This window comes from Schistocerca gregaria, chromosome 7 (assembly GCF_023897955.1).
Source record: "Schistocerca gregaria isolate iqSchGreg1 chromosome 7, iqSchGreg1.2, whole genome shotgun sequence".
NCBI lineage: Eukaryota > Metazoa > Arthropoda > Insecta > Orthoptera > Acrididae > Schistocerca > Schistocerca gregaria.
In genome coordinates this window covers 500552660-500578832 of record NC_064926.1, presented here as the reverse complement: position 1 = coordinate 500578832, position 26173 = coordinate 500552660, and the positions used below count along the sequence as shown (strand labels likewise).

The 26173-nt window shown below is 43.3% G+C and overlaps 1 protein-coding gene across 1 annotated transcript in view; it reads left to right on the top strand.

Annotated features, from left to right (window-relative positions):
• Positions 1-7299: 7299 nt before the first annotated feature.
• Positions 7300-26173, top strand: part of LOC126282449 (proteoglycan 4-like) — a 33499-nt gene continuing 14625 nt past the window's right edge. Inside the window, exon 1 of the mRNA XM_049982105.1 lies at positions 7300-7348. Within this exon, the coding sequence (XP_049838062.1) occupies positions 7300-7348 (49 nt within the window). The remainder of the gene's footprint in view (positions 7349-26173) is intronic.

Sequence of the window (26173 nt, the reverse complement as noted above, 5' to 3'; positions counted from 1 at the left end):
GAATAATGATGTACTCGGCTCAACTTTACATAGGATAACATAATGCAAAAACTGCCTCGAAACCAAGATAACAGTGTCAGTCCTAAACAACATCATTCGAAAATCCACTGGCAATAACTGGGGAATCGAACTGGGAAAGTATTGAACCTCCGCCATGGTACTCTGTTTGCGTGTCGCGTAAGGTACAGCTCCTCCCGTGCAAAGTAAGTATGCGTCGCACTAAATGAAACTGGATGTCTGAGACCCACAGACAAAGGTTATTAAAAAAAATGGCTCTGAGCACTATGGGACTTAATATCTGAGGTCATCAGTCTCCTAGAACTTAGAACTGCTTAAACCTAACTAACCTAAGGATATCACACACATCCATGCCCGAGACAGGATTCGAACCTGCGACCGTAGCAGTCGCGCGGTTGCGGACTGAAGCGCCTAGAACCACTCGGCCACCTTGTTTATTGCTTGGTAGGTATTGCAGCTCCTGATATACGTCATAAAGTTCCTACAGACCTTCTAATAAATATGGATGAACTAAATCATTTAGATCCACTCCATGACTATCAACAACCAGATTTTGGTTGAAATCCAGACGAAGTTCCCTGAGTTCGACGTCATAAGTTCGACCTAGAAACGTGCTTGAAACCTGCTGTGTATAACCGCTGGTGGTATTATAAGCTGGCCTACCTGCCGATTGTTGAACGGGCTACGATCAGGTGTTGGTAAATGCAGGGACGACCTTCTCCTATGGGATTTTCCCAGAGGACCGATGCAATATGACTGGAAAGGAGAACAGAGAATACTTCACGTGTGTTACTGTCCGCGCCGGCCTGACGAAGAGCTGATGAGGGATGGAGGCGGTGCAGTGGCTGTTGCCCAGGACTGGGCGTTGATATGTTTACTTTTCTTCTTTGTTAAATTGTGCAGACACAAAATTAAAGGGTCACATTTTCGAAACACCGTAAATTTGAAATGTGGCCCAAAGGTGCGTATATCCTTCCTCTCTAATGATACAAAAGAGTGGCGCTCAGCGACGTCATCCTCAGGCTAGGCGTCGCTTCAAACAGCGAGATGCCGACATAAGTGAAAAGGAAAGAGACCGCAGTTCAGAAGTTCGCTTGAGATGTAGGGCAGGGTAACGATGTCACATTGGTGCCAAATTTCACCACAATTCTGCCCTGCCCAATGCCTCTTACCCATGTGTCACGCCCGATTTTGACGCCTCTGCGAAGGGGGTCAGAATCACGCGGAATTATTACAATTAGCCGAGGAAAACATTTCAGATTCACCGTTGCTCAGAAGTGACTCAAAAAAGCGTGAGGGGGATGGCATAAAGGGCGTCAGTGAAACGTCCCCTTTCCTTGGGATGTTCATTCCTCCACATTTAGAGTTGAAAACGACAGTTGGCAGTGTGGTGGCCAACAGTAAAATGTTCTTGATAATCTTCGACACTGCTGACGTCGACGAACGTTTCAACCCTTCTCTAGCCATACCGAACGCGATCGCACGCCTATGGAGTATAGCACGACCTAATTCTTGCTCTGGCGGGAACAGGAGGGTCAAAAAATATAATCGCTCTTTGCCGCTTTATATGACTTTCAAATGTTCTTCGAACAATGGCTGTACCCTGTACACCAGTCCAAAAAATTGCGATCGCGATCGCGCTACACGCCATAGGCGTGCTCTCACCTTCAGTGGCGTTGCAGGCCCTCGGTGTTATAAGAAAAGGGTTGATCGTTGGGGGAGTGTCAACAGTGCCAAAGTTTGTTAAAAACGTCGTCCTGTTGTCCATTGCACTTCTGTCTGTTTCGGTACGAAATGCGTCGAAATCAACGACTGAAGGAAACGGGTGGTTTCATCAACGCCCTTTATGTGACGTTCTGAGCGCTTTTCGTGTCGACTCTAAGCGACGAGGTGCCTGAAATGTGCTCGTCGGCCACCTAAATATAAAACTCGCTATTTCTCGACGCTCTGCGTCGGCTTTCTGACCATCGTCGTAGAGTTGTCAGAAGAAGGTGTGACATATGGGATAAGAGGAAGTGTGACCACTTTCCCATCGGGTAATACGTCCACGGTGGTGTCGGGAAGAATTGTGGTGACATTCGGTGCCAATGTGGTGTGGTTAACCCAACTGACACGTCACACGAAGTTCTGAGCACTGGCCTCTGTTTGGCCTGTGTCGACGACCTGGTGTTCGAAGCGTCGGTGCGTGACGTCGCAGGGCGCCGAGCTTTTGCACCACCAGTCCAAATTTCAAACCTCTGTGCCGCAAGAGGAGACAATTATGGTGTACAGAAAAATAATCTTTTAACTGTGTTGTGAAGTGTATGTAAATTTTAAATTACTGTAAATGTTGTTTTAGTTATGTCCCTGTAAGATGGCAAGAACTATGCCCCTTACACGAACAGTATTGCTGAACAAAAATGATTGACAAGGCACAATGAATCTTGTAGAGGGTATAGTATGGACATATTGAAATAATTAATGTCGGGTGATGATTTTAAAGTAATTCACACAACATGAAAACTTTGTGGAAACGTGTTGATTTACTGGAGGCTTGTTTATCCCAGGGCAGTATTCAGAGCTGAAAGTGGCTGGCTGGGGAGCGGCGAAGGGAAGCGACAATAGGCAGCTTAGAGTGGCTCATGCTCTGAGAAAGCAGTAACAGGGCGTGGCCTCCAGCTGCCTTAAGATGAGTGACAGTGAGTGGCTGGTTGACCCCATGCTGGTGTACCGACATGCAGATAAATGTCCGTCGTCCCGTTTTCAGTGAAACATGCGGGAAAGCCGCGCAAAGCTATGGTGGAGCAGTCAACAGAGGCTAAAATATGCGTGTTCGTGACTATAGCAACTTCATGCAGAATTCACGGTCCACATAGTCTGAAGTAAGTCACCTGAAGAGCGACAGAATGAAATACGCCGGACTCTGATGGAAATGTAGGCATCAAGGAATTTGAAGTACTCTCCTGGGAGTCAGAATTCCGGAAAAATTGGTATTTTGTGCAGACGCTAACCTTGATGGGTGGCCTAGGAGGAGCTAAATAGCAGAAGTTGAGAGGAAGGGAAATTTTGAGGGAATTTCTTCACTTCCCAGAGCAGGCATTGGTCGGCTCTGGGAAGCGATGCATAATTAACGGGACTTGCGCTGCAATTGGTGTAAGTGATTTTGCTGGAGGGGAAACCGAGGTGAACAACAGACTGGAAGAATTCTCCGTAGTGGTCTTCCGTTCCCATCTTGCCTAGAGTCCGGACGTGGCGTTCTTCAATCAGCTTGCCTGCGAAAGAGTGAGCATCTCTGCAGTTTAGAACTTAGCAAATCGAACGACTGAGCTTGGAGATAGAAAGTTTTGGTTCAGCTATGTACTGAGCAAGATAGATAGGAGTGAATAGACGAGCGCAGCCTTGCAACACCACGAGGCCGGCCGACGTCCTCATTACGACGACGCCCCGCCATGCTGAATTCCGTGATATTGCACCCGCTCTGGCTTGAATTAGGCCACATCAATTTGTTGGATCACGATGGCAAAGTTTCCACAAGGATTTCATGCGCTGTGTATTGGGAAATTCTTCTCGCACTTCGCACTACACCTGGGTCAGGCGATAGGAATTAATTTTGATTTTACTCTGCGTATACGCAATTTATTACCTCTGCTGATAGGAGAGCTATGTAATGTGATGATGGAAGGTCGGGAGTTAAATTTGTGCTAATCGACTGGTTTCAATCAAGTAGCTGAAATCCCAAGTCGTTTTCTTAATTAATTTGATGTTCAACATTTGCATCTGGTGTCTAATAGCTGAATATAACATCAATGTGCACCCATTTTTAATTAAAAGTGATCAATTCTGAATCAATTAATTCAACACTGCCACCGCAGTTCATTCACGAGTCACAGGGCTTTATTACTTTCTTTGCGTTATTCGATATTATGGCAGTTTGCACGCTGTTGATCTGTTAGCCAATTAGCTGGGGTTAACACACGCCAAAACGAGATAAGTGACGGTTGGATTGTTACATCCCATAATAACGGACAGTTATGGCCCTGAATAGAGTAAATATTGCCAGATGTGACGCAATATCTTTCGCATAATCTCTGTGGAATCTGACAGATATCTCATATATCCACATGCCTTTCCAGTAGTGAGCGACTGCAGTTGGTATTCTACCCGCTGTTTCTTTGCTCGTTATCAGGCACTGCGCCCACCCCCGAGACACGTGCGGCTGTTCTCGGCCTGGGGCAGGGCCCCGCTGCTCCCGTCTGCCGCTGATGCTGCGGCCACGGCCGAGATCAATAGCGCCACCAGTGAGGGGAGGGGGAGGGGGCGGGGCGGGGGCGGGGGCGGCGGAGCACGGGGCAGCGGGCAGCGGGCAGCGGGCGACGCCACCCGCAACGCAAACTCGCCGGCCACACCCCGTCCACTCCACGGCCACCCCCTCTGTCTCCTCTCTCTGTCTCTGTCTCTCAGCGGAATATCTCCAGCAATGCGGACGCTCTACTCGGTCATGCACCACAAGCCGTCCAAAACCGTTCGTGACTTCATACACTACTGGCCATTAACATTGCTACACCACGAAGACGACGTGGTACAGACGCGAAATTTAACCGACAGGAAGAAGGCGCTGTGATACGCAAATGATCATCTTTTCAGAGCATCCACATAAGGTTGGCGTCACCTACAACGTGCTGACATCAGGAAAGTTTCCAACCGATTTCTCATACACAAACAGCAGTCCACCGGCGTTGCCTGGTGAAACGTTGTTATGATGCCTCGTGTAAGGAGGAGCAATGAGTACCATCACGTTTCCGACTTTGATAAAGGTCGGATGGTAGCCTATCGCGATTGGGGTTTATCGTATCGCGACATTGCTGCTCACCTTGGTCGAGGTCCAGTGACTGGTAGCAGAATATGGAATCGGTGGGTTCGGGAGGGTAATACAGAACGCCGCGCTGGACCCCAACGGCCTCGTATCACCGGCAGTCGCAATGACAGGCATCTTATCCGCATGCCTGTAACGGATCGTGCAGCCACGTCTAGATCCCTGAGTCAACAGATGGGGACGTTATCAAGACAACAACCATCTGCACGAACAGTTCGACGACGTTTCCAGCAGCATGGACTATCAGCTCGGAAATCGTGGCTGCGGTTACCCTTGACGCTGCATCACAGACAGGAGCACTTGCGATGGTGTACTCAACGACGAACCTGGATGCACGAATGGCAAAACGTCATTTTTCAGGATGATTCCAGGTTCTATTTACAGCATCGTGATGGTCGCATCCGTGTTTGGTGACATCGCGCTGAACACACATTGGAAGCGTGTATTCGTCATCGCCATACTGACGTATCACCCGGCGTGATGGTATGGGGTGCCATTGGTTACACGTCTCGGTCACCTCATGTTCGCACTGACGGCACTTTGAACAGTGAACGTTACATTTCAGATGTGTTACGTCCCGTGACTCTACCCTTCATTCGATCTCCGCGAACACTACATTTTAGCAGGATAATGCACGACCGCATGTTGCATATCCTGTACGGGTCTTTCTGGGTACAGAGAATGTCCGACTGCTGCCCTGGCCAGCACATTCTCCAGATCTCTCACCCACTGAAAACATCCGGCCAATGGTGGCCGAGCAACTGGCTCGTCACAATACGCCAGTCACTACTCTTGATGGCCTGTTGTATTGTGTTGAAGATGCTTGGGCAACTGTACCTGTACACGCCATCCAAGCTCTGTTTGACTCAATGCCCAGGCGTATCAAGGCCCTTATTACGGCCAGATGTGGTTGTTCTGGGTACTGATTTCTCAGGATCTATGCACTCAAATTGGGTGAAAATGTAATCACATGTCAGTTCTAGTATAATATATTTGTCCAGTGAATACCCATTTATCATCTGCATTTCTTCTTGGTGTAGCAATGTTAATGGCCAATAGTTTATTTTCTTTCACACCAGTGGGGCATGAAAAATAACAATATTAAGGCAAGTTAACCGCTTGCCTGTCTGCAGGTATCAATATATGATGGTTAATGTCCAAATTCACATCTACATAGATACTACGTACGCTCTGTGGTAGAGGGTACACTGCACCACTACTGGTCATTTCCTTTCCTGTTCCGCTCGCAAATAGAACGAGGGAAAAGCGATTGTCTATGTGCCTCTGTATGAGCCCGAATTTCTTGTATCTCATCTTCGTGGTGGTTAAGCCCAGTGGCCGCAGTGGAATCGTCAGCAGTCAGCTTCAAATACCGGTTCTCTAAACTTTCTCCGTAGTGTTCCTCCAAAAGAACGTCGCCTTCCCTTAATGATTCCCATTTGAGTTCCGGAAGCATCTCGGTAACACTTACGTTTTGTTCGAATCCACGGGTACCAAATCTAGCAGCCAAACTCTTAATTGATTCGACGTCTTCCTTCAATCCGACCTGGTACGGATACCAAACACTCGAGCGGTACTCAAGAATATGTCGCACCAGAGTATTTTATGTCGCACCTTTACAGGTGAATCACTGTTTCCTAGTAAACAAAAGAAGACCATACACCTTCCCTACTACAGTTCTAATATTCCTGTCCCATCTCACATGGCTTTGTAACGTTACGCCCAGATATTTATACGTGTCAAGAAAGACTCTTCTAATACTATATCCGAACATTACGGGTATATTCGTCCTACTCATCCACACTAAGTTACTTTTTTCCACATTTAGCGCTAGCTGACATTCATCACACCAAATGTAAATTGTGTCTATGACGTCTTTTATCTCGCTACACCACGGCATCATCAGCAAACAACCACTGTTGCTCCTCTTCTTCTCCGCCAAATCATTTATCTATACAGAGAACAACAGCGATCCTATCACACTTCCCTGGGGAACTTCTGACGATACCCTTTTCTCTGATGAACACTTGCCCTCGAGGACAACGTACTGGGTTCTATTATTTAAGAAGTCTTCGGGCCACTCACATATCTGTGAACCTGTTCTATATACTTTTGCCTTCGTTAACAGCCCGCGAAGGGGCATCGTGTCACATGCTTTCCGGAAATCTAGAAAAGTGAGCTCAGCCTGCTGCCCTTGATCCATAGTTCGCAGAATATCATGTGAGAAAAGGGTAAGCTGAGTTTCGCATGAGCGATGCTTCCTAAAACCATGCTGATTCGTGGACACAAGCATCTCAATCTCAAGAAAGTTAACTATATTCGAACTCAGAATGTATTCAAGGATTCTGCAGCAAATAGAAGTTAGGGATGATTTGGCGTGATGCCGGTTCAACGAACGAGTACGACCACCCCCACAGCTCAGTGTTACGATGAAGATAGACAAGCTACAGAACGAGGGCACAGAATATCAGATCAACCGTATGTTCGTAGCATATAGAACATACCATGTTATTGAACTATAGAGGTGCAAGGCTCACACACTATTTTGTAACTGAATTAGCAAAGAAACATCACGTACTTGACGTCATATTATATGGAGAAAAAGTGTAGTTACAAGTTATCAGTCCCAGCAATTCACCTCGCGCTGATATTTGGGTCATAATTCTGATAATACGCAGTTATGGCGCAACATAAAAATGCTCAGTGCAAAGATACCTTTTGCAACAGCTACACCTTAAAAAACGCTCACTTTGACGCAGTGAACAAAACATGTCATTAATGCCACAGCAGTATTTCACAAATCTCTCACTCACTCCATTGTGCAGCAGTCCGCGCTCGAGCACTACGTGGCTGCAGTGAGCGCAGCAGGTGATAAACAACTGCTGTGCGAGGAACTTTAAAAGCTATACTTTCAGAAGGGTATAATTGCGTAGTAGCTACCAGAATATTGTGGCCCACGTTATCGCATGGGATCGATTGCTGTGGCTGATATATTGCAACCGTGATTTTTTCTCTTTAAAATATGAATACGTTTCCTTGAAGTGTTATGGACAGTCAAGTAAAATCGAGACAGACGGGGGAAAAGTAAGTAAACTGTTAATTACTTCAAAACTGATCACAATAACTGTTAATACATTTATCCCACTCTGAGACAAGATGGTCCGTGCTGCACGGAAAAATATTTGTACCATGACTGTACCCAGCCCTCCGGCTCTTCACCCTAGGCAAATCGATGGTCATGAATGTTTTTCTTTAGAACTCCAAAAACATGGAGATGGCATGGGAAGAGATCGGGACTGTATGAAGAATGTGAATAGACTTCCTAGCGAATCTTCCGCAATACAGTCGTAACAGCCTAGAAAACACGAAGCGGACTGTTGTGTACATAGTTCTGCATAGTCAGCGCGTACACAACTTTCCCACTAGACCGCGCCCCGCTAAGCACAACAGCGCAGGCGCAGCGCTCGTCCGTCTTCGCACTACGAGATGGCGCTGTCTTAGAGATGGAACAAATTCTGCTTCCGCCGATCCGTGTATTAATATGTAACGCAACCAATGAGATTGCTGCTAACATAGAACCTTTTCTCCTCGCGGATCACACTCCCGCAGTGGTACCTGAACGCTCGAGGTTTTATAACGAGTGTACAGACCTCCGATTAGTCAGTCTGCATAAGTCTGCGTTAGTCTGCATTAGTCTGTAATCAAGTTTCAGTCTGCGCCTATAAGATTATCATATTCCCGTACATAGCCATGAAGATACACGAATAGACACTTTGTCAAGTATCAGAGATATGTGAGAATAAGATTAACATACCAAGACCACAGGAACTTTCAGATTGTCAATTGTAAATAGCATCCAGAACCAAGTTAAGTTATTTCCATGCTTGTTGTTATGTTGATAAATATGTGTGAAAATTAATCAAGTTCTGTTTAAAGTTGGTCACCGTCAATCTGCTACTCTAAGCGTGCAAGTGGCATTTCTATCGTTTGACCTAATGGCAGAAAGGAAACATGCCACGATAAGACCACGAGACATATTGCTGACACTCACCTACTTCGTTAGAGCGACAAGTCAAATAATCTGATGGTGTGTGTACTGAAGGTCTTACAGTACGCACACCACATGGACATTATCCTGCAACAGAAGGATACTGCTCGTCGACATTCCAGGGCGCCTGGATTTGATGGCGCTCTTCAGTTTTTGCACTGTCTGCTCTGGTGCTTCCTCTCTGGCTCCAAATGATTACACCACACTTTATCTCATACAAAATACAAGACATGAAACTATATTCATCATTTTGATGGGATTCCAGGTGTTGCAGTGTTGTGGAGATTGCGTTCAACTGTACAGCCCCCGCAAAACTGGTCGATATAGCAGACCAATATTACTCCATCAACACAACATACCCATCATGCAGGGCAACCTATATATTGGAGCTGGAAAATTATTTCTTGCCCCTGAGATGTAGACTGCCCTGCTGAACTGGTAGATGAGACAGGCTAATACCATTACCACACAACACGTCTTTTGTGTAGGACAATTACATGGCAGGGGCTCAAAAACGCATTTCTGCCCTTGTCTCCTCTGTTACTGGAGGTTACAAACCCCTACAGCGTTGGTAAAAAGTTTGCTGTTGTGTGTGCCAAATTTAGTTGAAATTAATCAAGGTAGATCCTGGACACAAATATATACATCTATTCTGCTTTATATATATACAATTGTCTTTTCCCCACAGCTTCATCACATACTTGTTTGACACATATATTGCACATGTCTCTCCTCTCAGTGTCCACCTCATCCTCCCACATTTACCTGTCCATCTCTTCCTCCCAGTTTCTTCTATCTCCCTCTCCCTCTATCGTCTCCCCACTCCATTACCTCCATCCTCTCCGCCTCCCTCTGTCTTTCTTCCCCACCCCCATGCCCATTTCCTCCGTCTTTCTCTGATAACATCATCTTCCCTATCCCTCTGTCCATATCCTCTTCCCCTCTCTTTGCCTATCTCCTTCTAACATTTGCCCATGCCCATCTCCTCCCCTTCTCTCTGTTTGTCCATTTCCTCTGGCTCTTCTTTCTGACCATATCTTGCACTAGTAAACACACATGTTCTATCAGAATAGGCGAACTACTTTCTAACAGGCATGGTAAGTTTCTCTTTTGAGCATGGATGGAAGAAATGAGGTCTCAACAACCAGTCACCTAACTTTGACATATTATTTTTTTGTGATTTGATTCTCCAGGAACACACAGCTATCAGGAATTCAAAGACAAGCTGATTTACATATGCATCCTTGCCAACAGAATTTTGAACATTTCGTTTGGGAAAGTGTTTCGTAGCATAATCAAGAGGGTATTTTGAACATTCCATGCAAGAATACGTTTCATGTAATACTGGTACGTCCCGATTCTCTTTGATTCCCATGAGTAATGCGATTGTAAGGGCAAGTAGAAAATGAGCTCTATCAAGGAAATGAAGTGTTCCAGACCCATTTCTTCCTCTATGTGTGAGGAATGTTTCCTGAACGACTGGCCATATCATTTTGTTGCATCCTGTATTGTTTGAGTTACCCTTCCTGATTGCATTGGTCACACACATACACACTAGCACTGGACGTGCAGAAGATGCAGATTTCTCAGCCACCATTTAAAGGCAAACTAATGTACAGTTTGAATAAACACAGGTTATGTAGCTGTCTGTTCACACCTTAATAGACGGTTAATGTTATTAAAAACTACCGTGAGCCAGTCGGTGTATAATGCGCTGCTGCACTATTGGCGTTTTGTGTAATTTAAGGAAATGTTTGAGAGCACTAGATATTTTCTACTGTTCACTGAAGTGGCACTGCATGCTATTATCGTCACTCTGTTATAAATTTACAGTCTGTTCTTGTATAAATCAAGTGGAATCGGTCCACTTCCAAGGCAAAGTCAACTGTTACAGATCGTCATGAACGTACTGTTTCTTTCTGAGTCAAATTTCACCCGTTAAACATTCGTTACACAACAGTCCACATGCGCAAACATAAACGATGCTTAACTGCTGTTTCTACGCATCAGTAGATACGAAATAGACGTAATTAGAGTGGGGATTCTGTAACATGGCAGTCGGCCGTGAACGTAAACAAACGAGAACTTACAATCCCCGAGGGCTGAGGAGCGGAGCGGGGGAACAAGTTCCGCCTCCCTCTGGCAGAGCTGCCAACCTAAACACATGTTCTGTGTTTCTGCGAAAGCACAACTGACGCAATGGTCACGGGAATCACAGGTCCCTTCTAGTATTTTGTTAGTTGGTACTCGAACCCTGTCATGGACGAGGTTGCCATAAATGTTGGTAGTAAAACACGGACAAAATCCGTAGAAATCCAATCATAAGATGAAGGTGAGTAGAAACTTCAAATGCTTGGAAAAATTAACCTAAACGTTACTACTGGCATAATACGGACATAATACTTGTACCAATGTATTTGAAAAGAACAAAGTATGACATAAGTAATTTATTACATACACGATTTTTACACAGATTATTTCACGGACCAGTCATACTCCTAAAACATCAGTTTATTGACTTTCATAATTTTAAAACTCTGCACAGCACACTTTAAGCTTACAGGCACACTCTAACACACTTATAATTGCTGATAAATCCAAACGATACCGTTCTTGAGTCCATTGAGCTCCCATTAATGAAAAATTATCTCAACATTAGAATTTTGTTCTACAACTGAACCCATATAACGAAATACCTTTAGCAGTTCTGACTGCTGCCTCTAAACTCTGTATTTCTGAAAGAGTCTAGACATTTGTTGTGGGCAGGTATACTGCCTTCCAATTATGCTCTGTAACTTTTGAAGCCAGAAGCTTCTTCAAATGTACATACTGATCAAACATTGCTGACTCATAAATGAAGGGATTATTTGAATAGTGGTACAAGTCGATTAGCTCCAATTTTCTGTCTATAAAGCTTCTGACGTTAATGGTCCAAACAAACAGAAAGAAAGGTTCATCTCTGGCAAGAAGCCATATGCTTGAATATTTCTGCTACCTCAACTGCAGGTTTTTCAGCGCTCATTTAAGTTTAGGACTCTGTATTTCAGAATGAACAAAAGTGGACTTGTACCACTATTGAAATAATCCCTTCAAATATCTACTTCCTTTTCTTTTAGATAAAGCAATGTCCTGCCTACGTCTTCCCAGTCCACTAATTTATTCAAAGTCATTCACTCAAAAATGTCAAAACCTGATAGTTGAAGAGACCATTCGGTAAGATAATTAATGCAAATTTCACAAATTTTTTTACGTCACCGATAAATTTTTTAACGGTTAATCCACATTAAAGATTTTCTGCACTTATTAAAATTTCTTTAGTTCTCATACCCAAACAAGAACAATTTTCTTTCTCTTGTAATAAAGTTATTGTGTTCTCAATGATGACTTTCACTCCAGTCACAAGTATGTTACTACTTTCAGTTTTCTTCGTTTGGTTACTAAAAAAATTAAAGTGATTGTGAATAAACCAAAAGTAAGCCTCACTTACTGAGGCACAGAAAAATTCTACCACGATCGTTGGTGGTTTTTCTTCCCACACGACCAGAATCTCTTCAGATTTTCTGCCATATTTAGAGGCAAAGATTCGATGTGGTAACTATTAAAAGTATCTGGTACTGAAGTTCGCGCTAAATTTCGACCATTTGGAAAACTTTGCCAATCTTGGGATTTTTCTTGTTTTTTAAATTCGGCATTCTTTTTTGTTGCTTCTGCAACAGTTTTCTCACCTTGTGTACCATAGGGAGGGGGGGTCAGTAACATCTCTTATTAATTTATTTGGAATAAATGTCGCCATTGCTGTCAGCAATATTTCTTTGAAATTTACCTTCATTTAGTCTACACTTTCGTAGTTCGGAAGAAATGGAGTCTGTCCCTTAGGAAGGCGCCAAGAGAACTTTTGTTTGCTTTTAGGAAGGCGTCAAGCGAACTTTTGTCTGCTTTTTTTGAATTGTTATGCTATATTGAGTTTATTTTTGGTGGGTTTGGGAGTTGCGGTATTCAATCACGCTACAAAGATTTTGTGGTCACTAAGCACTGTATCTGTCATTCTCCCTATTTACTTGGGGTTATTTGTTGCTAAGATGTCGAGTATGTTTTGGCAACCATTTACCATTCGAGTTTACCCCTGAACTAATTGTTTAAAATAATTTTCGGAGAAGCCGCTTAGTACGATTTACGACGATGTTTTATGCCAACAACCCAGTTTAAACACGTAATTTCTCTGAAGTATCGAGAGTAGATTGAGGTCACCAACAAGTATAATTGTTTGATTAGGTAATGTGCTCGAAATGAGACTCAAGCCTTCTTTGAACTGTTCAGTAACTGTATCATCCGTGACGGCAGGTCGGTAAAAGGAACCAGTTATTAATTTACTCCGGTTGACAAGTATAATCTCTGCCCATACTAACGCATAGGAACTATCTTGTTCAATGTAGAAGACGACAAACACGCCACCACCAACTGTATTTAATTTTATGAATGCCGTTGAGTCATTTGTAAATGTTTCGGCTGAATTTACTTCTCGTTTTAGCCAGCTGTCCGAATAGACTCTGGAATAATGTAGACATGAAGAGACTTAGTGATGATAGACTCATAAATGATGTAAAAGTTAAGGGACTTATTTAGAATAGTCTCAGGAGTAGTGTAACGTTGAAGAAATCTATTCAGCATAGACTCAGAGCCGCATTTAGGCGTAGGTTGTCTAGGGGTCCGCATCAAAAAACTTAAAATGAAATTCATTGTTTTAAAACTGAGGGTTAGGTCCCGTTAAAACCGTAAAATACATAGGCACTGTTATTTTGTTTGGACGATTCCATTTTTTTAGTCGAATCATGTCTGCATTCTCTTCTCAAAATTGTCATCCAATTTCCAATGGCATCTGGGCAAACGGAATTTCAGCAGTTTTAAGTAATGTCTATTTTGCGGAATCAAATTTAAGCCATAGCTCACTTCATCCCAACCAGAAAAATTTTAATCCCGTCAGTAGGCCCAAGTTGCTGAGCTTTAGACGTCAGGGAAAACCGTTTTCCGATAAGCTTATTTGTTAGGGAAACGTACACTACGTCTTAAGGTTTGTAGCGTCTGCGGATACCTTAACGGTTTGTGACACTAGCTATGTCACGCGACCACTGTACGCATTTCAGTGGAAAATTCGAGAATAACAAAATAAATGCGGTTTTGAAAATACGAATGTATTTTTAATAAACAAATTTTTTGTTCATGCTAATTAAACTACCAATTAGGAGTAAGTTGAGAATTTTTTCAACATATGGCGTCCTTACCTGTCATTGTAGCGTTATTTCCAGAACTGCCATAGCAGGCGAACAACAGTGGTGTAAGAGGGAAGTAGAACGGTCACTGTAATAAGACTTCTTCTCGTATCTACGCAATTTTACAAATTAAAGCCCCTCGCTGTGTTTCCTGTCTGACTGCGAAAGTTAATCTCAAACATCACTGTTAGCATTCTGATACGGTTTTCACCAATAGATAGACTGATTCACGAGGAAGGTTTGTGTGTATAATTCACGCCAATCAAGTGATACCCGTCCGAAGCTGGGACACGTCTGTAATAATTATGGACCGCCAGACACAACGGAATCGCCATAACAAATAAGACGTCTTTGAAATGAGAATCCTTCCATTTTTTCAGCTCAGCATTTCATTGTCTCCTAGATTGTATAGTAAATTTTAATAGAATATAATGAGAAACCTTAATGCTACGTTACAGGGTTTTAATTCGGGTAGTGCTCTAAAATGCTACTTCTACTGGTCATCAAAAAATTTCGCCTGCTAGTCCCTGCAGCATAGGTTCAGCCTATATCTATATGTACGAGTGCGAGCTGAAACGTAATGCCTTGGAATCTTTTATTCGAAAACTTCTAAAGATTTTTAAATGAAACAAACGTTATTAGCATTCAACATCTTTATTCTTATTGTATGAATACTTATTTATCAACATAGTCACTCTGGCGACGATCGCATTTCTCCCAACGAACGGGACCTGTGTGTTGAGCGTCGCGACTGTAGAATATTTGACTCTGTTGGCGGGACCTCCACGTCAAGCTGTAATGGTTCTTTATTTACGTGACCATTACGGCACTCCAACCGCAGTTCTCGATACCAGTAATATGGAACTACTTTTCTGCGAAGTAGCAGACATATTTTTGTGACAATATTCACATTTGGTTTTATTAATGTGTAAGTACTCCGATGTATCGATATATTACAGTGATATAGTTCTTGTGTGTATTCATTGCTGTGAGACTGTCATAATCTTTGACTTACTTGTAACCGTTTTGGTGTAAATGCGCACAGAGCAATCTTTGTTTCACTTTGCAGAAGTTAAATTGTTTTTACGCTTTGTGAAAGAACAGTCATGTCTTGTGTTTGGTTAAAGTGAAAATTAAATATATGAAGATTGATACAAATCTGTTTTCTTGATGATGTGACAATTAAGAAGAGGTATATGCGAATTTACAAGAAGTTTATTAAAAATGTGGATCGTGAACACCAAGTCAAAAATTACTTCTACCATGCCATTGTTCTGAACTGGGATTGTTTGATCATTAAGAATTTCCTGAAAAACGCATTTGTTAAGTCTGTCAAAGTAGAATCACCCTAGAATCAACAAGATGAGCCATAACGACTTCGACGAAATCTACGTGGGAACCCATGCAAGATAAGGGGGAACCCATTCAAGATAAGGGCCAAATTAATGACTTTTTTTACAGTGACATTATTTCCATTCTGACTCGAAGGGAACGATCTATTGATACGTAATCAGCATCGTTTCAGAAAGCATCGTTCTTGTGCAACGCACCTAGCTCTTTATTTGCACGAATTAATGGCCGCTATCGACAGGGGATCTCAAGTTGATTCCATATTTCTAAATTTCCGGAAAGCTTTTGACACCGTTCCTCACAAGCGACTACTGATCAAGCTGTGGGCATATGGAGTATCGTCACAGTTGTGCGACTGGATTCGTGATTTCCTGTCAGGAAGGTCGCAGTTCGTAGTAATAGACGGCAAATCATCGTTTAAAACTGAAGTGATATCAGGTGTTCCGCAGGGAAGCGTCCTGGGACCTCTGCTGTTCCTGATCTATATAAATGATCTGGGTGACAATCTGAGCAGTTCTCTTAGGTTGTTCGCAGATGATGCTGTAATTTACCGTCTAGTAAGGTCATCCAAAGACCAGTAGCAGTTGCAAAGCGATTTAGAAAAGATTGCTGTATGGTGTGACGGGTGGCAGTTGTCGCTAAATAACGAAAAGTGTGAGGTGATCCACACGAGTTCCAAAAGAAATCGGTTGGAATTCAGTTACTCGATAAATAATACAATTCTCAAGGCTGGATGTTAAAATTACGAACAACTTCAGTTGGAAAGACCACATAGATTATATTGTGGAGAAGGCGAGCCAAAGGTTGCCTTTCATTGGCAGGACACTTAGAAGATGCATTAAGTCCACTAAAGAGACAGCTTACACTACACTCGTTCGTCCTCTGTTAGAATATTGCTGCGTGGTGTAGGATCTTTACCAGGTGGGATTAACGGAGGACATCGAAAGGGTGCAAAAAAGGGCAGCTCGTTTTGTATTATCAAGTAATAGGGGAGAGAGTGTGGCAGATATGATACGCGAGTTGGGATGGAAGTCATTAAAGCAAAGACGTTTTTCGTCGCGGCGAGATCTATTTACGAAATTTCAGTCACCAACTTTGTCTTTCGAATGCGAAAATATTTTGTTGAGCCCAACCTACATAGGTAGGAATCATCATCAAAATAAAATAAAAGAAATCAGAGCTCGAACAGAGAGGTTTAGGTGTTAGTTTTTCTCGCGCGCTGTTCGGGAGTGGAATGGTAGAGAGATAGTATGATTGTGGTTCGATGAACCCTCTGCCAAGCACTTAAATGTGAATTGCAGAGTAATCATGTAGATGTAGATACCATCCACAGTCCGTAATTTGGTTGTTACCGATAAAGCGAACATATGCTGTGTGGGCAACATCATCAATCTGATTTCCAATCTACTTTGCAAGTGGTGGTATTGTTAGAACGTCTGCTTGCATCGCTTAATCACTGTCAGAGTGAACCCCTGGCCGGTGTTCATTAAGTTTTGGGTACGGATGATATCGAATGGGTCCAAGTCGAGACTGTATGAAGGAGGACTGATAACAGATCATCCAAGGGGTCGGATTGTTGCAGATGTCGCAGCGTTCGAGTGTGGTCTGATGCTGTCACGCCGAAGGAGAGGGCGCTCCGCGTGTTGGCCAAGTCAGCGAATTCGAAAGTAGATTACAGCGCGCTTCTTGTCACGTACCACCGCCACGTTACGCTCTACAGTTCGGAGCCCTGTAGGGGCAGAGGACTGCAAATATGTTGATGTGAAGGATAAAGCTGTAGAACCCCAGTAACGTTCGTTTTCTTTAAAGATCCTTAAGAGTTTTCACTTACTTTTCAGCAAGCCTTCATACATGTATACACACATTCGCAAAGCCACCTTACAATGCGTGGCAAAGGATACCATGTACCACTACTATTTTCTTATCAATTCCACTCTCAAATGGAGTGAGGGAAAAACTTACTAGCTGCTTGCATCCGGAGGAGCCCTAATTTCTTCTGCGCTGTCTCTGCGATCCTCATTCGAAATGTATGTTGGCGGCATGAGAGTCGTTCTGCAGTCAGCCGCGAATGTCAGTTCTCTAAATTCTCTCAGTACTGTTTCACGAACAAACAGTCTTCCTCCCAACAGAAATTTCTGTCTGTATTAACGAAGCATCACAGTAATATTAATGTTTTCATCGAATCTGCCGGTAACAGATCTAGTAGCATGCCTCTGAATTGCTCGGACCTGATGGGTATCCCAAACGCTCAAGCAGTACTCAAGAACGGGTTCCACTAGTGTTCAACTAGGTGTTTCCGTAAGAACGTGCAAAAATGTAACAGGACATGAAGAATACTCGACTGAAGAATTTGAAATAGGGAACCTGGGGCCAGAGAAGCCAGGGAAGTAAAACGTCTCCCACTTTGTCCAGCATTACTGTTTTCCAGTTTACTTACAACTAACAAGTGTACAAGCTTACAAGTATTGCGCTGTTTATTTACCTGTACTTCGTTGGGTGACATTGTAGGCGATAATCTTATTGGGCCATACCTGCTAACTGGCCGTGTGAATGGCCACCTGTACAGAGGAAAGAGTTCTACCTGAGTTGTTGGAGAACGTACCCTTGGATGTTCGTGAGAGGATGCACCATATTTTTTTCAACAATTCATTATTGAACAGAATGAGAATTTTAAACTCGAAATAAAGGTGGTTTATGTACACACGATGTAATCTCCATTCCGCTCTATTGCCTTCCTCCAGCTCCAAACAAGGGCGTGTATGCCCTGTCGGTACCAATACCTGTCCTGGTGCTTCACTGTATGAACTTCCTTTGACAGAAGCAGCGCCAATTGCCGAGTCATAACGCGTCTGTCCTCGCGAATGACGACATCAGCTCGCTGCAACATGTCAGGTGTGAAAGCCGTGGATGGTCTCCATGACCGCTGCAAATCGTGGAGCTACGCCAAACCGCCTTATGATGACCTCACCCTCCGTGGCCAGCGACTAACTGTATTTCTGTCGACAGCATAACTCCATAGACTTCTCACAGCCTGTTGTGAATGTTCCCTACAGTTTCTTTCTCTGCAGCGAGAAATTCAATGACAGCACGTTGCTTGTAAAGTAGGTACATCACCTACACATCGCCATTTGGAAACTCTCCTGCAGCTACGCCTGTGGTGTGCGTACTGTAAGACCTTCAGTACACACACCATAAGATTATTTGACTTGTCGCTCTAACGAAGTTTGCGAGTGTGAGCAATATGTCTCGTTGTCTTATCGTGGCGTGTTTATTTTCCGCCGTTAGGTCAGACGATAGAAAGGCCACTTGCAAGCTTAGAGTAGCAGATTGATGGTGACCCACTTTAAACAGAACTTGATTAATTTTCACACACATTTATTAAAATAATAACAAGCATACAAATTACTTAACTTGGTTCTGGATGCTATTTACAATTGACAGTTTGAAGTTCCTTTGGTATTGGTACGTTGATCTTATTCTCACATATATCTCTGATACTTGACAAAAGTGTCTATACATTTATCTTTATGACGATGTACAAGAATATGGTAATCTTATTAGACGCAGACTGAAATTTGACTATAGACAGTCACAGACAGGTGCAGATAAAGGCAGACTAATGCAGACTGACTAATCGGAGGTCTGTACACTCGTTATAATACCTCGGGCGTTCAGGTATCACTGCGCGAGTGTGATCCGTGAGGAAAAAAGGTTCTACGTTAGCAGCAATCCCATTGGCTGCGTTTCATAATAATACGGGGATTGGCGGAAGCAGAATTTGGTCCGTCTCTATGGCAGCGCCATCTCGTACTGCGGAGACGAACGAGCACTGCGCCTGCGTTGTTGCGCTTAGCAGGGCGCGCTCTAGTGGGAAAGTTGTGTACGCGCTGACTACACGGAACTGTGTACACAACAACGCTATTTGTCGGAAGTGATGGAAGCTTGGCGCCCTCATCAGGAGACATCAATTAACACATACATAAGGTATCGCATTCGTATAATTTTTTTCGGCTGAAAAAAAAATTGCGGTCCACTACATTCTGGGCAACCCTCGTAACATGATGGGGCACAGCCTCAATTCAGTGTGGATATCCTCAACCATTCCAGTGATATATTTCTTGTTCGCTGGACTGGCAGGAGAGGTCCTATTCCATGGCGTGCGAGATCATCTGACCTGAGTATTTAAAGTCATTGCGCATGAGCTCTAGTGGATACGGAGATGGAATTAGTTGCCAGAATTGTATGCCTGCCATGCCATTCGAAACACAGCAGGGTTATTTGTCAGGGTCCGTCACAATCTTGTTAGGCAATGTCATCTTTGCACTAAGGTTGATGGCCGCCATTTTCAGCACATTTTGTAAGATACAGTACAAATGTTACTTTCCATTGTGTCAATGATGGTATTTGCAGCTAACTGTAACTAATGTAAATAAAAAACACACGGTAATGTGATTTTATTCCTATTTTCTCCTTAAGCTGTCTTTCCCGACTCGAGCATCCCTACCTCAAATCATTCAGTGGAGCATCATCTGTGTCCTGTTAAATTTTTGCACGCTCTTACAGAAAAGCCCTGTATACGCGGTCTCGGTTATAGATGAACTAAAATTATCTAAAGCTAGGTATACATGTGAGTTTTTCACTTTCACGGAGCTTCGGAAATTAACATGTGTCGTGTTAACAGCCCCGAGAGTCAACTCGCCGGCAGTGTCCGAGAGAGGGGCCAAGATCAGAGATCGTCGCACTCAGAGTTGAGCCCTCTCTTGTAGACGGCAACCCCCATCTCTAGAGAGCTGCTCGCCGTTGCTGTCAGCAAGGAAAACTACACTGAAGAGCCAGAGATTCTGATACACCTGCCTAAAGTGGTGAAAACTAAATAAACTGCAAAAAGGTGGGAATTTAAGGGGACCTGGATAAACTGAAAGAACCAGAGCTTGTAGAGAGTTTCAGAGAGGGCATAAAGGAACGATTGACATATGGGGGAATGAAGGCTACAGAGGATCAAGTAGGTAAAAAGACGAGGGCGAGTAGGATACCTTGGACAACAGAAGGGATATTGAATTTGATTGACGAAAGGAGAAAATATAAAAATGCAGTGAATGAAACAGACAAAAAGAAGAACAAACGTCTCAAAAATGAGGTCGACAGGAAGTGCAAAAGGGCTAAGCAAGGATGGTTAGAGGACAAATGTAAGGATGTAGAGGCATATATCACTAGGGGTAAGATAGATACTGCGTACAGGAGAATTAAACAGAGTTTTGGAGAAAAGAGAACCACTTGTATGAATACCAAGAGCCCACATGGTAAACCAGTTCTAAGCAAAGAAGGGAAAGCAGAAAGGTGAAAGGACTATATAGAGGGTTTATGCAAGGGTGACGTACTTGAGGGCAATATTATTGAAATAGAAGAGGACGTAGATGAAGCTGAAATGGGAGGTATGATATTGCGTGAAGAGTATGACAGAACACTGAAAGACCTAAGTCGAAAAAAGGCCCTGGGAGTAGAAAATATTCCATAAGAATTACTGATACCCTTGGGAGAGCCGTCCCTGACAAAACTCTTCCACCTGGTGAGCAAGATGTATGAGACACGCGAAATACCTTCAGAGTTCAAGAAGAATGTAATAATTCCAATCCCAAAGAAAGCAGGTGTTGACAGATGTGAAAATTACCGACCTATCAGTTTAGTAAGTCACAGCTGTAAAATACTAAAACGAATTATTTACAGACGAATGGAAAAACTGGTAGAAGCCGACCTCGGGGAAGATCAGCTTGGATTCCATAGAAATGGTGGAAGACATGAGGCAATGCTGACGCTACGACGTATCTTAGAAGATAGATTAAGGAAACGCAAACCTACGTTTATAGCATTTGTAGACCTAGAGAAAGCTTTTGATAATGTTGACTGGAATACTCTCTTTCAATTTGTAAAGGTAACAGGGGTGAAATACAAGGAGAGAAAGGCTATTTACAATTTGTACAGAAACCAGATGGCAGTCAGAAGAGTCGAGGGGCATAAAAGGGAAGCAACGGTTGGGAAGGGAGTGAGGCAGGGTTGTAGTCTATCTGTACATTGAGCATGCGGTAAAGAAAAAAAAAGAAATATTTCCAGGAGGAATTAAAATCCATGGAGAAGAAATAAAGACTTTGAGGTTTGCCGATGACATTGTAATTCTGTCAGAGGCAGCAAAGGACCTGGAAGAGCAGCTGAACGGAATGGACAGTGTCTTGAAAGGAGGATATAAGATGAACATCAACAAAAGCATTATGGAATGTAGCCGAATTAAATCAGGTGTTTCTGACTCTTGAAGTAGTAGATGAGTTTTGCTATTTGAGGAACAAAATTACTGATGATTGTCGAAGTGGGGAGGATATAAAATGTAGACTGACAATGGCAAGGAAAGCGTTTCAGAAAAAGAGAAATTTGTTAACTTCTACTGTAGATTTAAGCAGGAAGTCTGCTGAAAGTATTTGTATGGAGTGTAGCCGTGAATGGAAGTGAAACATGGACGATAAATAGTTTAGACAAGAAGAGAGTAGACGCTTTCGAAATGCGGTGCTACAGAATAATTCTGAAGATTAGATGGGTAGATGGCGTAACTACTGAGGAGGTACTGAATGGAATTGGGAAGAAGAGAAATTTGTGACATAAGTCGAATAGAAGAAGGAATCGGTTAATAAGACACGTTCTGAGTCACCAAGGGATCACCAATTTAGTACTCGAGAGCAATGTGGAGGGTAAAAATTGTAGAAGGGGACCACGAGATGAAAGAACTAAGCAGATTCAGAAGGATGTAGGTTGCAGTAGTTACTTGGAGATGAAGAAGCTTGTACAGGATGGAGCAGCATGGAGAGCTGCAACACACTGGTCTCTGGACTGTAGACCACAACAACAACAAGCAACTTGGATGCATGAGCTATAAAGTTGATTGTGCGGTAATTCTCGCACTTGTCAGCTCTTGCCGTCATCGGAATTGTGTGGATGATGCCTTTCTAAAAGTCAGATGGTATGTCGCAAGACACACATTCTGCACACCAACGTGAATAGTCGTTTTGTTGCCACTTCCCCCAATGATTTTTAGAGATTCTGATGCAATGTTGTGTATCCCTTCTGCTTTATTTGATGTTAGGTCCTCCAAAGCACTTTTAAAGTCTAATTTTAAGACTGGATCCCCTGTCTCTCCTACATCGACTTTTTCCTTCTTCTATCACATCAGAGAAATGTTCCCCCTCATAGAGATTAAAGGCTTTCAAAGTATTCTTTCCGCCAATCCGCTTTCTCCTCTACATTTGACAGTGGAATTCCCGTTTCAGTCTTAATGTTATCACCCTTGCTTTTAATGTCACCGGAGGTTGTTTTGACTTACATGTATGCTGAGCCTGTCCTTCCAACCATCATTTCTTTTTGGATGTCTTCACATATTTCCTGCAGATATTTCGTCTTAGCTTCCCTGCTCTCTATATTTAATAAATTCCTCATCGACTTGTATTTCTCTACTCCTGAGTTTCTCGGAACATTTTTGAACTTCCTCTTTTCATCTATCAGCTGAAGTATTTGTTTTGTTACCCATGGCTTCTTCGCAGTTACCTTCTTTTTACCTATGTCTTCCTTCCCAAATTCTGTGATGACCCTTTTTAGAGACGTCCATTCCTCTTCAACTGTACTGTCTACTGAGCTATTTCTTATTTCTGTATCTATAGCCTTAGAAAACTTCAACCTTATCTCGTCATTACTTAGTACTTCCGCAAACCATTTCTTTGCGTACTGATTCTTCCTGACTGATGTCCTAACTTCAGCCTGCTGTTTATCACTACTATATTATCTGAGTCAATGTCTGCTGCTGCGTACGCCTTAGAATCCAATATCTGAATCTCTGTCTGACCATGATTTAATCTAACTGAAATCTTCCAGTATCACCCGGTCTTTTCCAAGTATACCTCCTCCTCTTGTGATTCTTGAACAGAGTATTCGCTATTACTACTTGAAACTTGTTACAGAACTCACTTAGCCTTTCTTTCTCCACTCATTCCTTGTCCCAAGCCGCCGGCCGTGGTGGCCGAGCGGTTCTAGGCGCTACAGTCTGGAACCGCGCGACCGCTACGGTCGCAGGTTCGAATCCTGCCTCGGGCATGTCTGTGTGTGATGTCCTTAGGTTAGTTAGGTTTAAGTAGTTCTAAGTTCTAGGCGACTGATGAGCTCAGAAGTAAAGTCCTATAGTGCTCAGAGCCATTTGAATTATTTTGTCCCAAGCCCATATTCTCCTGTAACCTTTTATTCTTCTCCTTCCCTTACAACTGCATTCCAGTCTCCCATGACTATTGGATTTTCATATCCCTTTGCATACTGTATTACACTTTCAATATCCTTATACACTTTCTCTATCTCTTCATCTTCACCTTGCGACGTCGGCGCATATACCTTAACTATCGTAGTCGGTGTTGATTTGCTGTCGATTCTGATAAGAACAACCCCATCACTGAACTGTTCACAGTAACACATTCTCTGCCCTGCCTTTCTATTCATAACAAATCCTACGCCCGTTATACCATTTTTTGCTGCTGTTGATATTACTGTATACTCATCCGACCAGAAATCCATGTCTTCTTTTCACTTCATTTCACTGAGCGCAACTATATCTACTTGAGCCTCTGCATTTCCCTTTTCAAACTTTCTAGTTTCCCTATCACGTTCAATGTTCTGACGCCCCGACAAGTTGAACGTTATTCTTCTGTTGATTATTGAACCTTTTTTTCATGGTAAGCTCCTCATTGCGAGTCCCCTCCCGGAGATCCGAATGGGGGACTATTCCGGAATCTTTTGCCAGTGGAGAGATCATCATAACCCTTCTTCAATTACAGGTCACATGTCTTTAATGAAGTGGTTCCATTGCCTTCTGCATCCTCATGCCGTTGATCATTGCTGGTTCTTCCGCCTGTAAGGCCAGTTTCCCACCCCGAGGGCAAGAGAGTGCCCTGAACCTCTGTCCGCGCCTCCGCTCTTTATTTTTACAAGGCCATCGCCAGAATAAGAGGTCACTTCTTAAGCTGGAAGTCTTCGGCCCCCAATGCTGATTATTAATCAAAATTTGAGCAGCAGCGGGAATTGAACCGGGGACCGAAGACCATTTGTCCAACGAGGGACAAAATCTCGCTGAAAGCGATTTCTCACAGATGCTCTTATCCTTCTGTGCATAAACGGTTCGGGAGGACGGCGGTTCAATCCCGCGTCCCACCATCCTGATTTAGGTTTTCCGTGATTTCCCTAAATCACTCCAGGCAAATGCCTGGATGGTTCCTCTGAAAGGGCACGGCCGACTTCCTTCCCCATCCTTCCCTAGTCCGATGAGACCGATGAACACGCTGTCTGGTCTCCTTCCCCAAACCAACCAACCAACCATAAACGGTTCAGGCATCTTCTCTCGCAAGAGACTCAGATATTTACAGAAAGAACTCGCAAGTAACTATCACACAGTAAAGATCACAAAAAATTCGCTCCTAGTGTAAACAATTCTGTGAGTACTATGCTAAACTACCAAACTGTCTAAGGGTAAAAAAAAAAAACTCTCGCTTGTTCCCTAGCTCTAAAATTCTTCCAGTAAACCGAAGTCGACGTTTCACCTTCCCTCCTGCCGGCCTTACGTGCTCGTTCCGTTGCCACGTCTACAGGGTGTTACAAAAAGGTACGGCCAAACTTTCAGGAAACATTCCTCATAAACAAAGATAGAAAATATGTTATGTGGACACGTGTACGGGAACGCTTACTTTCCATGTTAGAGCTCATTTTATTACTTCTCTTCAATTCACATTAATCATGGAATGGAAACACGCAGCAACAGAACGTACCAGCGTGACTTCAAACACTTTGTTACAGGAAATGTTCAAAACCTCCTCCGTTGGTGGAGATACATGCATCCACCCTCTGTCGCATGGAATCCCTGATGCGCTGATGCAGCCCTGGAGAATGGCGTATTGTATCACAACCGTCCACAATACGAGCACAAAGAGTCTCTACATTTGGTACCGGGGTTGCGTAGACAAGAGCTTTCAAATGCCCCCATAAATGAAAGTCAAGAGGGTTTAGGTTAGGAGAGCGTGGAGGCCATGGAATTGGTCCGCCTGTACCAATCCATCGGTCACCAAATCTGTTGTTGAGAAGCGAATGAACACTTCGACTGAAATGTGCAGCAGCCCCATCGTGCATGAACCACATGTTGTGTCGTACTTGTCAAGGCACATGTTCTAGCTGCACAGGTAGAGTATCCCGTATGAAATCATGATAACGTGCTCCATTGAGCGTAGTTGGAAGAACTAAAATGAGCTCTAACATGGAAATTAAGCGTTTCCTGACACATGTCCACCCAACATCTTTTCTTTATTTGTGTTTGAGGAATGTTTCCTGAAAGTTTGGCCGTACCTTTTTGTAACACCCTGTGTATCCACGTCCACGTCTACAGACGTACTCCGGAAGCCACCGGAAAGTGCGTGCTGGAGCATAACACTATTGGTCACTTATTTCCTGTTCCACTCGCATACAGAGCGAGGGGAAAATGACTACCCTTACGTCTCCGTACCAGCCCTAATCTCTATAATCTAATCTTTCTGATTTTTACCCGAAATCTAAGTTGGTGGCAGTAGACACGTT